Consider the following 12,911-nt stretch of genomic DNA (forward strand, 5'->3'; position numbering starts at 1 on the left):
AGGACACGCCCCCCCCCCTCCGAAGCGCAACCTCTTTAAATTTTAAAACGAAAGGCCCAAGCCAATGAATGCTAAGTTTCTCCCGGAACTGGGTGCCCCGCTCACGGCCACGCCCTCCACCAATCAGGCAGCGAGCTTCTCCGTCGCCCTTCCAATCAGCGCCAAGGATGGAAGTTACTCTCCTAAGTTACGTAAGGCGTGCGACCAATAGGAGCCGACGCTGGGGGCTGACTCCGCCAATGGCAGCAGCAGTTGGAGAGCGCGGGAGCTTTTCCACTGCGGCTCCTGAGGGAAAGCAGTGAATGGCGCTGGTTCCCTGAGACCCGGGCCGAGAGGAGAGCTGCGCGGGCCCCAGCCGGAGCCCCGGGGCGGCCGGCATGGCCTGCTGTCACAACGTCATGCTGCTGCTGGACACCGCGGGCGGTGCCGCCGGCCGCAGCCCGGTCCGGCGGGCCGCCTTGCGCCTCCTCACTTACCTGAGCTGCCGATTCGGCCTGGCCAGGGTCCGCTGGGCCTTCAAGTTCTTTGACTCCCAGGGGGCGCGGAGCCGGCCGTCCCGCGTGTCTGACTTCCGCGAGCTGGGGGCCCGCTCCTGGGAGGACTTCGAGGAGGAGCTGGACGCCGTGCTCGGGGACGGCGCCCACGGCGCCCACCTGCCGGGCCCGGGGCCCAGGGCCAGCCACACGCACGGCGCCCTGATGGAGACGCTGCTAGACTACCAGTGGGACCGGCCCGAGATCACGTCGCCCACCAAGCCGATCCTGCGCAGCAGCGGGAGGAGACTGCTGGACGTGGAGAGCGAGGCCAAGGAGGCCGAGGCTGCGCTCGGCGGCTTCGCGAACGCCGTCTTCCTGCTGGCGCCCTGCCCGCATTCGCAGCGGGAGCTGCTGCAGTTCGTGTGCGGGTGCGAGGCCCAGGCCCAGCGCCTGCCGCCGGCCCCGAAGCAGGTGATGGACAAGTTGCTGCCCAAGCGAGTGCAGGAAGTCATGATCGCCCGAAAAATCACCTTGTACTGGGTGGATACCACCGAGTGGCCCAAGGTGAGTTCACAGAAAGGTCAGGCTTGGTGCGGGGCGGCCTGCGGGTCTGTCGGAACCAGGCGGCGTCCGCAGAGCCGCCGGTGAGACCCAGAATGAGACCAGCCCGGCCGGCATGGGTCCGTTCGGGAGGAAAGTCCTGCGGTCACAAACGGGGACACTTTTCGCAACAGAACAGGGAGGTCCTTGGTCCCGGCAGAGGTCAGCGTTTAAAGCCCTTCGTAGTTTGGGCCCTATCTGCCGTCCCAGGGAATATTCCAGCATACCGAAGTATAGCCTCTTGGGGCAACAAATCTCGAATGCTTGTTCTGTCTCATCGGCCACCCCGAATCCCATGCGGGTCCAAGCCTCTCTTCAACTCCTTGCCCAATGGCGACACCTGAGTCTCCGGTTTGAATTTGCATGAACTTTTGTGGCACTTGCCCTATCCCCATTACATGTTCCGGTTGTGCAAGTCTCTCCCTTCCATTTAGTCTAAAAATATCTCAAACACCCCTTTGGATCCCCAGCAGATGCATGTTGACTGTTGTGCGTCCTCAGTAAATACCTGTTGACTAAAGGGCTCCTAAGTGGCTCATTTGGGGCTCCTGTTTCAGTTAAGCAACCTTGTTAAGTATATATACTTTTACCTTCACCGTTTCCCTCCCATCAGCTTGATTTAATAGTCAAGCCATTACACTGAGTGCCTACTGCACGTTATAGCTGACCTCGCCTGACCTTCTGGCGAGGAAGATGCTAGAAACAGATAAGATTAACAGATGAAACAGGTGAGCAGGAGGAGGTAAAAGGTTAGGGGGACAGTCATATATAGGGCGATGGTCAGGGGAGGCTTTTATAGGCAGAGGAGGTGAAGGAGGAGAAATGTGAAGATTGGGAAAGAACATTCCAGGCAAAGAACAGGGATAGAGGTCTGAACGAAGTGAGCTTAGTTTGTTTCAGAAGGTGCCTGTCTATGGGGCCTAAACAGTAAAAGTGCAGATTTTCTTCTCATCGGTGGGAAGTAGCTTAACCAGGTGAAAGATGTGATTCCACTTACTGAAAACTCCTGCCACTGAACTAGGAGTGGGTTAAATTACCAGATTACAAATAGAAAATGAGCAGGTACTTAAATAATGTTATACAGTGTTAAAATTTCAACATACTTTCACATACAAAGCCCAATAAAAGGCATGGTAAATGCAAAATGAGGCAGCAGTGGCTTGTCAAAGAGAAGGAAAGGACAGAGCGTTTAAGGGGATTGTAAACATTTCGTGGAGAAAAAGGAATCCTAAGACTTAACATTTCTTAAGGGAGCCAACGAAGTGTTAGACACCATGCTCATAAGTGCTCGATTTGGGATGATTTTGATACCAAATCACAACAAAGGCTTTCTTCTGGAATTATATCAAATTCTGGCAAGAAATAAATCTTAACGGGTGGGGGTGGGGTGCTTGGAGAGCCTTCTCTCCTGTTTCTTTCCGGAACAGCATTGCAGTAAGGAGATTGACGGGATCTTTTTGGAGTTCGCTTCCAGTTCTGACATCCCAGCTTCCGAGAGGCTAGTCTTCTCGGAGGCTTCCGTTCTCACACCAGCTGTGTTGTTTCCCCGAAGAAAATGCCCCCGTCAAACACGCTTTTCTAGATTTTTTTTTTTTTCTGGTGAAGACTGATTTTTTTTTTCCTATTCAGAAAGCGTGTGCCCGGGGCCACATGGTGGAGACCAGAGGGAGCTTCGGGTCCTGTCCTTGGAGAGCTTGGGCTACAGGGGCAGAGAAAAGGGAAAGGAAGAAAATCCAGGTCCCGCCTTGCAGAGCTCACAGTCTGGGGAACAGAACTAGGAGAAACAGAACCCGGACTCACAGATGGAGGGAGAAGGGAGCCAAGCACAGAACTCTTGCAGAACGAAGGGGAACCTAGGAGACCCCTGGCACGCTTTCGACTTTATATCTCTGGTTTATTCAACGCCTACTTATTACATGGCTGCTAGGTGTGCTGGGTATAGCATTAGTGAACCAGACAGATGTAGTCCTTGCTTTCCTGGAGTTTATAGTCTTGACCTTATAAATCTTAGATTTGAAACTAAGACTTGTCTGCATAATAACCATACTCTTTATGTTGATTGTATTTTTGAAGTTTTTTCAAATAACTTTTAAAAAAAATTTTATTTACATCCAAGTTAGCTAACATATAGTGTAATAATGGTTTGGGGAGTAGAATTGAATGATTCATCACTTACATATAACACCCAATGCTCATCCCAACAAGTGCCCTCTTTAATGCCCATCACCCATGTAGCCCATCCCCCCCCACCCCCTTCCAACAACCCTCAATTTGTTACCTGTATTTAAGCATCTTTTATAGTTTGCCTCCCTGTTTTTATCTTATTTTTCCTTCCCTTCCTCTATGTTCATCTTTTGTGTTTCTTAAATTCCACATATGAGTGATATCATACGATTTCTCTTCCTGACTTATTTTGCTCAGCATAATACCCTCTAGTTCCACCCACGTTGTTGCAAGTGGCAAGATTTCATTCTTTTTCACCCCTGAGTAGTATTCCATTGTGTATGTATACCACATCTTCTTTATCCATTCGTCACTCAATGGAAATTTGGGCTCTTTCCATACTTTGGCTATTGTTGATAGCGCTGCCATGAACATTGGGGTGCGTGTGCCCCTTCGAATCAGCATTTTTGTATCCTTTGGATATATACCTAATAGTGCGACTGCTAGGTCCTAGGATAGCCCTATTTTTAACTTTTTGAGGAACCTCCACGCTGTTTTATAGAGTAGCTGCACCAGTTTGCATTCCTGATTATGGTTTTTTAAAATCATATGTGCATATATTCTCATCAAAAGTTGATGTTTTTTTCAATTCTTATTAAAGCTTTACCTTTCAGTTGATCAGATTTTTTTTTTCCTGGCTGTCCTCCAGCCAGAATCTCAAACAATTTCAACAAATGTTTTGTTTCCCTTTGGTGGAAAACCCAAATCAGGATCTGTGGCACATGAACTAGCTTAACTGTTCTCCCCTCTAGCAGTGAATGCAGGCATGGACACATGGATGGTAATGGCAAATGCCGATTAACTTACAAACTGGCATGCATAACCGAAAAGTCTTCTTTGTTACATGTGATTGATATTTTCTGTTGTGCTCTGATATTTCCTATTCTTTTTTTTTTTTTTTTAATGCTGATCATAAGCCAGTCGATTGATCCATCAAAGGATCCATCCGAGTCCATTGAAGGATCATGACCCTCATGTTAAAAGCACTATCCAAGACAGTTCTGGGTTCTTGGACTAGTCTATCCTTTCCTTACTGTGACCTTGGGCACTCTTATGCCCCTCTTTGAACTTGACTATATGGAAAGTTTGGAGATGTCCTGGAAGACCTCACATTCTATAGCAATTTATGGTCTACCATTGTTAACTGTCCTGTGGAGTAGCCAAACCAGCCCAATAATTGTATTTTGGGGTAGGCAATTTCCTTATCCTGTTCCCATACTACTTGAATATTGTCATGTTCTATTGTGATGCTGAGTTAAATATTTCATGTTATTACTGTTTTATTCCACCCCCAACTTTAAAGGTCTAGAAGACAGGCAGTATGTCTCACTAATCCATGGCATGTAAAGTTTGCTCAATAAAACTATGTTAGAGATTCATGCTTGGGTGTTGAGACTCTGAGGGGGTCACCTCAGTGCTCCCTGATAGAATTCCCACTGCTTACGTAGTTTGGGATGTTCGCTCAAACGGGTATTTGAGGTTAACCAAATAATTGCAATAAAACAAGATCTTAATGCCTTAAAAAAAAAAGTTTGTTAAAACAAGGTTGAATGAAGGATTGGCTGTGGGTGAGGAAGTGAAGAGCGGCTTTTACAGAGAAAGCAGTATTTGAGCTAGATTACCGAAGCTGGTGAAGAGGGAAAGGGAAGACAGGAAGCAGAATGAACACAACCGTGGATGATAAAATACAGCATGTTCAGGAAACATGAAGTGGTTCGGTGTGCCTGGAAGGCAGCCATGGGTGAGGGAAAGAGCATGTATTTGGAAAGTTTGTTTAGGGTTGGGCTACCCAAGAGTTACTTTATCGTGGAGGCAGTGAGAGGCCCTTGAAGGTTTTTTAGAGAAATAGCATGATCCGATCTATGATTTGGAAGAAATCTTAGAGAAACATGGAGGACAGATTAGAGGCGGGACACAGACGTTAGGGGCTGTCCAGTAAGAGTCCAGGTGAGAGATGAGGCCTTTAGTGAGAGCAGCGAGGACAGAACTGAGACCTGCTCAATCCCCAATCAGTTGTGGAGTGGGTGAGTCAGCGGTGATCCCCTTCTCGGGGAGGGCCTCCTGCCCAGCTCACTCGGTACCGAGCCATTGTTGTGTTCTATTGTGCAGGACAGAATTATTTTTGTTAATGTTCTGTGCATTTCTTCTGACTTTTAACATTTCATGATTCATCTCCAGTGCTTTGTATCACTTCGGTTCCTTGCCGTAGTTTTCACTATGTGGGCACTTTCTTGTAGTAATTATATTCTCAGGCTGCATAGTAACAGGATGCTGGCCATTATTTGTGTGTGGCTTGATAAATACAATGACTGTGGAATTCGATCCTTGAGTGTAGATTCCAACTTTACTTTCTCCCGATCTCCCCGAGCTTTATTTATGGCTGCCTCATTTATAATCACCTGATGTTCTCTATAATGTGTATTTCAGTTGTGGGAATCGCCAGATCACCTTGGGTACTGGACATTGTGGCAACTGCTGCGCCTTGTAGGAGGCAGTATCTTACCATCTGAAACCTTCAGCCAGGATTGTGCTAAGGCTGGGAAAATACCACTTGGTGGTGAAAAAAAGCTGCCAAGTGAATCTCCCCTCACCTCGTGGATTTCAACTCTGCCATCTGATGCCACTTTAAACTGTTTGCTCTATAATTCTCCTGCATACGAAGCCTCATTTCCACGGATGGAGGGGACGTTATTTCTCCCTGTTGAAGGTGAGCAAATACTCTTTTGGGGACTTTCATGGTCTCGGGTACATTCGTTTCCTCAAGGCAGGCCCGTGCTTTTCACTTGTTTAGAGTTTCCAGCAGCCTAGGCACTCAATTAATGCTTGTAATGAAAAGATACATGTGTAAAGGGGCACCTGGGTGGCTGGCTCAGTGAGCTAAGCATCTGACTCTTGGTTTTTGGCTCAGGTCACGATCTCACAGTTCATGGGTTCGAGCCCCATGAACCGTGCATTGGTATCTGCACTGGCAGTGCAGAGCCTGTTTGGGATTCCCTCTCAACCCCCTTCCCCCGCCTCCTTCTCTCTCCCTCCTCCTCCTTCCCTCCACCGCCTCTCCCCCCACTCTTTCCCTTTCAAGATAAATAAACTAAAAAAAAAAAAAGATAACCTATGTAGAATCAAAGGCACCACAGGAAAGGGTTGGACACAGGCACGGTATAACTGCCAGCCCACCCATGGAAAGAACTAGTATGATTGTTTAAAGAGTTTCCCAGCTGGGGCGCCTGGTTAGCTCAGTTGGTTAAGCGTCTGACCTCGGCTCAGGTCATGATCTCACGTTCATGAGTTCAAGCCCCACATCTGTCAGCACAGAGCCTGGAGTCTGCTTTGGATTCTTTCTTTCTCTCTCTGTCTCCCTGTCTCCCTACTCCCCTCCCTTTCTCCTCTACCCCCCTCCCTCCCTCACTCACTCATGCTCCTCTCTCCCTGAAAAATAAACATTTTTTTAAAAATAAAAAGAAAGTTTTCCAGCTGTTGCAAAGAAGGATAATATGGTTCAGGTGCCCAAGTAAAGGGGTGATAAGATTTCCCACCTCATAGAAGAGATTGGTCAATTGGAGACCATAGAGTAGCAATGATTGATTGAGAGAAGAAATAAATCAGTCAACAGGCTCTGAGAATGGTGCTTGTTACCAGGAAGAGCCAGCGTGGTGAACTCTTCATAAATTGGCTTTGCTGGGGCGTCTGAGTGACTCAGTCGGGTGAGCATCTGACTTCATCTCAGGTCATGATCTCACCATTCATGGGTTCCAGCTCAGAGCCTGGGGCCTGCTTCATGTTCTGTGTCCCTCGCTCTCTGCCCCTCCCCCACTCGCACTCTGTCTCTGTCTCTCAAAAATAAATGTTAAAAAAATTTTTTTTTTAAAAATTGGCTTTGCCGTGTGGTCTGTCGTATGGTGAATCTCGTTTCTGAATCCTGTATCCACACGGGAGTAATCCTATCTAGAGATGTAGATGTGAAAACTTATGTTATACATGATGTGCACTTTAAGGAAATTTTAAGAGTAGTTTTGTTCGAACAGTTTTGTCATAGTCTTTAGAATTTAACATTTTAATAAGATACAATACCCTGGATTTAAGAGGCAGTGTTGTCTTTTTTGTAAGTACTGAGTATTACTTGAATACTTATATCTACGGCATAATTATGGAGAAGTTCTGACATTTAGTTGCACCCTTGTAATTCTTTGCGTGTCTAGCTCTTCCCAGAGAGCGAAGTGAACTTGCTCTGGGAGCCTGCTGGCAGCGGACGAAGGTTGAAGCGTGTGCGACAACACTAGCGCCTCAACTGACAGTCTGCTTTTTTTTTCTTCTATTAAGTCTAATTTTAGTAACCCTTGCATGAGAATTTTAATATTCCTTATTTCTAATAGGCAAAGAGGTTCAAGAAACATGGACAGTCACCCTAGAGCCCTTGGTCATGCATCAAAGACATTTTCAGAAACCAGTCCGAATTTTCCTCAAAGGCACAGCGGCCCAGTGGGCTCTCCCAGCGAGTAGCATTTTGGGCACCGACAGCTGGATGCTGCGAAGTCCGGAGGAGAACACCTCGACTCCGAGCACCTTCTTTCCGCAGCTGGTGAGCAGGCTGACGGCCGACGAGGCCCACCTGGTAGGTGCCTTGCACGTGCTGAGTTACTGTCGTCTGGTGAAACCCTTCTACGGTGCGATGAGGGTTCTGTGAGGAGCCCGGCGGTGTCCCACATAACTTAGTTTCAGTGACACAGATGACATTTTTGCGAATAATACTATTTCTCGGTAGCACCACGACAGTGCTCATTAGTGAAGAAGCAGGTTATAAAGTTGCATGTGCCTTGATTCTAATTAAGTTACATTATATTCACATGGGAAGAAAAGGCAGGGGGTCAATTGGAATGGGCGTATTAGGGTATGGAGGTTTCTTGTTATTTTTTTGAGTGTTCTAGAACATATTTCTAAATTTTGTATTTTTACCTAATATATGTCATCGTTATGAAGCCCTTCACTGTAAAATTAGATGTAATAGTGTTTAAAAGTCCCGCAAACTTAGAAATGTTTTCTGAAAACTACATAGGTACCCAGATTTGATGCAAAGGTGATGGTTATTTTAAACTACCAGCAAATTTCTTACCTTGCTTTGTCTTATGCCTTTGTAACCTCAGAAGGCTTCTATATGCTGGATCCTTTGTGAAACTTTTAGAGAAAGACTATATAGTCTCTGGACCGATATTGTTCTAAGCGTTGTGTGTGTTCTGATGGACAGAGCTCTGACTTGGGGTCCAGTTTGGGCCTCTGCTCTGTTCCGTAATTACGGATCTAAGTAAATCCCTTGCCTCATGGTTAAGAGCTTGGGTTTCGAATGGGGCGCCTGGGTGGCTTAGTCGGTTAAGCGTCCGACTTTCGCTTAGGTCATGATCTCGCGGTTCGTGGGTTCGAGCCCCGCGTCGGGCCCTGTGCTGACTGCCAGCTCAGGGCCTGGAGCCTGTTTCAGAGTCTGTGTTTCCCTCTTTCTCTGACCCTTCCCTGCTCATGCTGTCTCTCTCCTAGAAATAAATTAAAAAAAAAAAACATTAAAAAAAAAGCTTGGGTTTTGAATTCATACACGCTTGGCTTCTGCCTTTTACCACCTTGGGGACCTTAAACAGGTTACCTATTCTTCAGCCTTAATTCCTCCTCTGTAAAATGGGGGCAATAGTCTTTTTTTTTTTTTTTTAAGCATTTATTCAGTTTTGAGAGACAGAGAATGAGTGGGGAAGGGGCAGAGAGAGAGGGAGACACAGAATCTGAAACAGGCTCTGAGCTATCAGCACAGAGCCTGATGTGGGGCTCAAACCCACAAACTGTGAGATCATGACCTGAACTGAAGTCAGATGCTTAACTGACTGAGCCACCCAGGTGCCCCAATAATCATTTTTACCTCAGAGTGGTTGTGAGGATCTGGTGAGTAATATGTAATAAACACATGATAAGTCCTTAGCAAATATTCCTGGTAACCTTAGGTTTTTCTTGTTTGTAAATTTGGAGATTAGGATTATGTCCCTCAATTCAAGTCTAGCACTAATAACTATCCAGCCTGTCTGTTCCACAGTTTTGTCTCTTATAATAATAATCATTGGGAGAAACTATCATTCTCACTTTTACTAAGCTACATTCTTCATTAGCCAGACGTCAACAGTCTTCTCCACTGATTAGAACCTCTTGATGTAGGTGGCCAGTGTGGACCCTGGTGAAGGCTGGCCCCCCATCACGGGAGTTATTTCCCCCCTCTCTACCAATGCCATGATTCTCACTGTGTTCCGCACCGAGGAGGCTGAATTTCAAAGAGACTTTCTGCAGACAGTTGGGGTGGAGAGCCCCCAGGACACAGCTTTCCTTTTTTCTGATGTTGTGGACGTTGTATTGAGTCAGATTCACAAGTCACTTGAGGACCCCGCCGCCTGTGGTAAGCTTCTGGGCCGATAACTACCGTACTCGGGGCGGTGGTGTATAGTGCCTTTCGCCGTCAGAATTGCGTGGAACCCCAGTATCTATCACAGAACAGATAAGAACAGGCTACGATACTTGAGGCGATTTAAACCATCATTATTTATAGAAATCCTGAAGCACCTCTGAGGAGGCCAAAGGTTCTGTGAAACTGGTTGGAAATCAGAGGTAGGAGATGAAACCTGTACTTGAAGATATTTGATGAAGAGCATGTGAAAGTATTGTGCTTCTGTCCACCTGCCAGTCTGGTGCATTGTTACTGATACGGTACAAACCTTATTTATGCCGGGCAGATGTAACTATAATCCATTTGATATTTATCCGGTTCATTCAACAGATTTATTGGGTGCCTGCTCTGGCAGGCACTAAGTAACGGGACTATATTAGAGAAGAAACTAGACGAAAGTCTGTATCCTTCCAGAGTGTACCATCTAGTCAGGGGAGACCAGACAGCGAATAAGGAAATGGCACAGTATATTTGGAAGAGATAAGTGCCATTGACATGAAGCAGGAAAAAAGGAATGGGGAGAGTTAAGGGATGAGAGGTGGGGGTTGAAGTTTTAAACAGGCTTTGTTGAGAAAGTAATAATTTTTTTTTTTTTTAAATTTTTATGTTTTTATTTATTTCTAGGAGAGAGAGAGACAGTGTGGGCAGGGGAGGGTCAGAGAGAGAGGGAGTCACAGACTGAAACAGGCTCCAGGCTCTGAGCTGGCAGTCAGCACAGAGCCCGACGCGGGGCTCGAACCCGAACTGCGAGATCATGACCTGAGCGAAAGTCGGACGCTCAACCGACTAAGCCACCCAGGCGCCCCGAGAAAGTAATATTTGAGCAAAGGCTTGAAGGAAATGCTACAGAACCAAAAGCAAATGCCAAGACTGAGAAAAGGGTGTGACTGGGTTGAGAGACCGCGAGCGAGCCTGCGTTTGTATGCTGGCGGAGTGGCGTTTTTCGCAGACCGTGTAGACAACGTTGGGGGCGGGGGTGTGGGGGGGTGTGGGTGGAGTGTTAGTGATGCGGCTCTGTGCGTCTTCTGTCAGAACGTGGTCAGACCAAGGGAGGAGCGAATGTTTGGATTCTGCTCTTCCATCCTAACGTCTTTTCTCTGCTTCCTTTCCCGTCTGCGCCCGTCCCCTAGCTGCTCGCGTTCCAGAATGGGCCCAGCAGGAGCTTGGCCGCACCGGTCCCTGGAGCGCGGCCGTCGTGGAGAACTGGTTCCCCTGCTCCAACCTGACTGGTGCCAGTTCAAGTCTGATGGAGTCCTTTTGGTAAGACTTTATTTCTCTGGATATTTGATTGATGAAATCGGCCCTCGCTTATCTGCGTATGGGTTTGCTTGGGTTTTTAGCGGACTGCATTTTCTCAGTATAGCCCAGTAATACTAAAAACTAATCACACATGGAGAGCGGTGTTTGATGGGGATCAAGGTTCATGTTTATAAGATGAAAAGAGCTCTGGGGATGGATGGAGGTGATGGTTGCACAACGTGATGAATCTACTTAATAGCACTGGACAGTGTACTTGATATGTTTTACCACAGTAAAAACTTGGGAAAAATTAATAACAAAAACAAAATGTTCTCATTATGGAAGAAAGAAAATATTTAGTATTAAATCTCAGTAAAAATGAAAAATTTGTATAATGCAGCTAAATTTATGCCTACAGGAAGATTTAAGAGCTTAAACTATCTTTTTTTTTTTAATGTCTTATTATTTTTGAGAGAGAGAGAGCGTGAGCAGGGGAGGGTCAGAGAGAGGGAGAAACAGACTGAAGACAGGCTCCAGGCTCTTAGCTAGTTGAGAGAGAGAGAGAGAGAGCGTGAGCAGGGGAGAGTCAGAGAGAGGGAGAAACAGACTGAAGACAGGCTCCAGGCTCTTAGCTAGTTGTCAGCACAGAGCCTGATGCGGGGCTCGAACCCACGAACTGCGAGATCATGACCTGAGCTGAAGCTGGACGCTCACTGACTGAGCCACTCAGGCACCCCAGGGCTTAAACTATCTTTTACATAAGAAAAGTTAGGGGCGCCTGGGCGGCTCAGATGGTTAAAGGTCTGACTTGGTTTTGGCTTAGGTCATGATCTCCTGGTTTGTGAGATTAAGCCCCACGTTGGGCTCTGTGCTGACAGCATGGAGCCTGCTTGGGATTCTCTCTGTTCGTCTCTCTCTGCCTCTTCCCTGCTCACACATGTTTTCTCAAAATAAATAAGCATTTAAAAATAAGAGGAGCATGGGTGACTCAGTCGATTAAGCGGCCAACTCTTGGTTTCAGCTCAGTTTGTGAGTTTGAGCCCCACTTCAGGCTCCACATTGACCGTGTAGAGCCTGCTTACGATTCTTTCTCTCTCCATCTCTGCCCCTTTCCCATTCACTCACTCTGTCTCTTCTACAATGGATGAATGAATGAACCAAAAAATTTTTTTAATATAATAAAAGATGAAAAAATACAAATAAGAAAAGTTAAGGGGCGCCTGGGTGGCTCAGTCAGTTAAGCGTACGACTTCGGCTCAGGTCGGATCTCATGGTTCATGGATTCGAGTCCCGCATCAGGCTCCGTGCTGACAGCTCAGAGCCTGGAACCGGTTTCGGATTCTGTGTCTCCCTCTCTCTCTGACACTCCCCACTCATGGTTTCTCTCTCTGTCTCAAAAATAAACTCTAAAAAAAATTTTAAAAAAAAGTTAGAAGCCAGTTAGCTAAGGGTCCAATACAGTAAATAACACGAGAGTAAACCCCAAAAATAAAGAAGGTAGTAATAACGATAAGAACAATAATGCATTGGGCGCTGGGTGGCTCATTTGGTTGTGTCCGACTTTGGCTCAGGTCATGATCTCACGGTTCGTGGGTTTGAGCTCTGCGTCCGGCTCTGTGCTGCCAGCCAGCTCAGAGCCTGGAGCCTGTTTCAGATTCTGTGTCTCCCTCTCTCTCTGACCTTCCCCTGCTTGCGTGGTCTCTCTCAGAAATAAATAAAGCATTAAAAAAAAGAACAATAATGAATCACAGAAAATAATAGAAATCAACAAATATAAAGTGATTTTTTTGAGAAGCCAAATAAAATGGAATTATCTGTAGCAAAACTGAGCAATTTTTTTTTAAGAAGAAGACATAGACCATATTAGAAATGTAAAACATGCAGCAGAAAGTCAAAATAGTATTAAG

The 12,911-nt window shown here is 46.4% G+C and overlaps 1 protein-coding gene across 1 annotated transcript in view; it reads left to right on the forward strand.

Annotated features, from left to right (window-relative positions):
• The first annotated feature begins 317 nt into the window (after positions 1-317).
• Positions 318-12,911, forward strand: part of TICRR (TOPBP1 interacting checkpoint and replication regulator) — a 46,931-nt gene continuing 34,337 nt past the window's right edge. Inside the window, exons 1-5 of the mRNA XM_077774346.1 lie at positions 318-1,040; positions 5,727-6,006; positions 7,670-7,908; positions 9,483-9,717; positions 10,896-11,025. Coding sequence (XP_077630472.1) covers positions 378-1,040; positions 5,727-6,006; positions 7,670-7,908; positions 9,483-9,717; positions 10,896-11,025 — 1,547 coding nt within the window. The 5' untranslated portion in view covers positions 318-377. The remainder of the gene's footprint in view (positions 1,041-5,726; positions 6,007-7,669; positions 7,909-9,482; positions 9,718-10,895; positions 11,026-12,911) is intronic.

This window comes from Crocuta crocuta, unplaced genomic scaffold (genome assembly GCF_008692635.1).
Source record: "Crocuta crocuta isolate KB4526 unplaced genomic scaffold, BGI_CrCroc_1.0 scaffold7, whole genome shotgun sequence".
Taxonomy (NCBI): domain Eukaryota; kingdom Metazoa; phylum Chordata; class Mammalia; order Carnivora; family Hyaenidae; genus Crocuta; species Crocuta crocuta.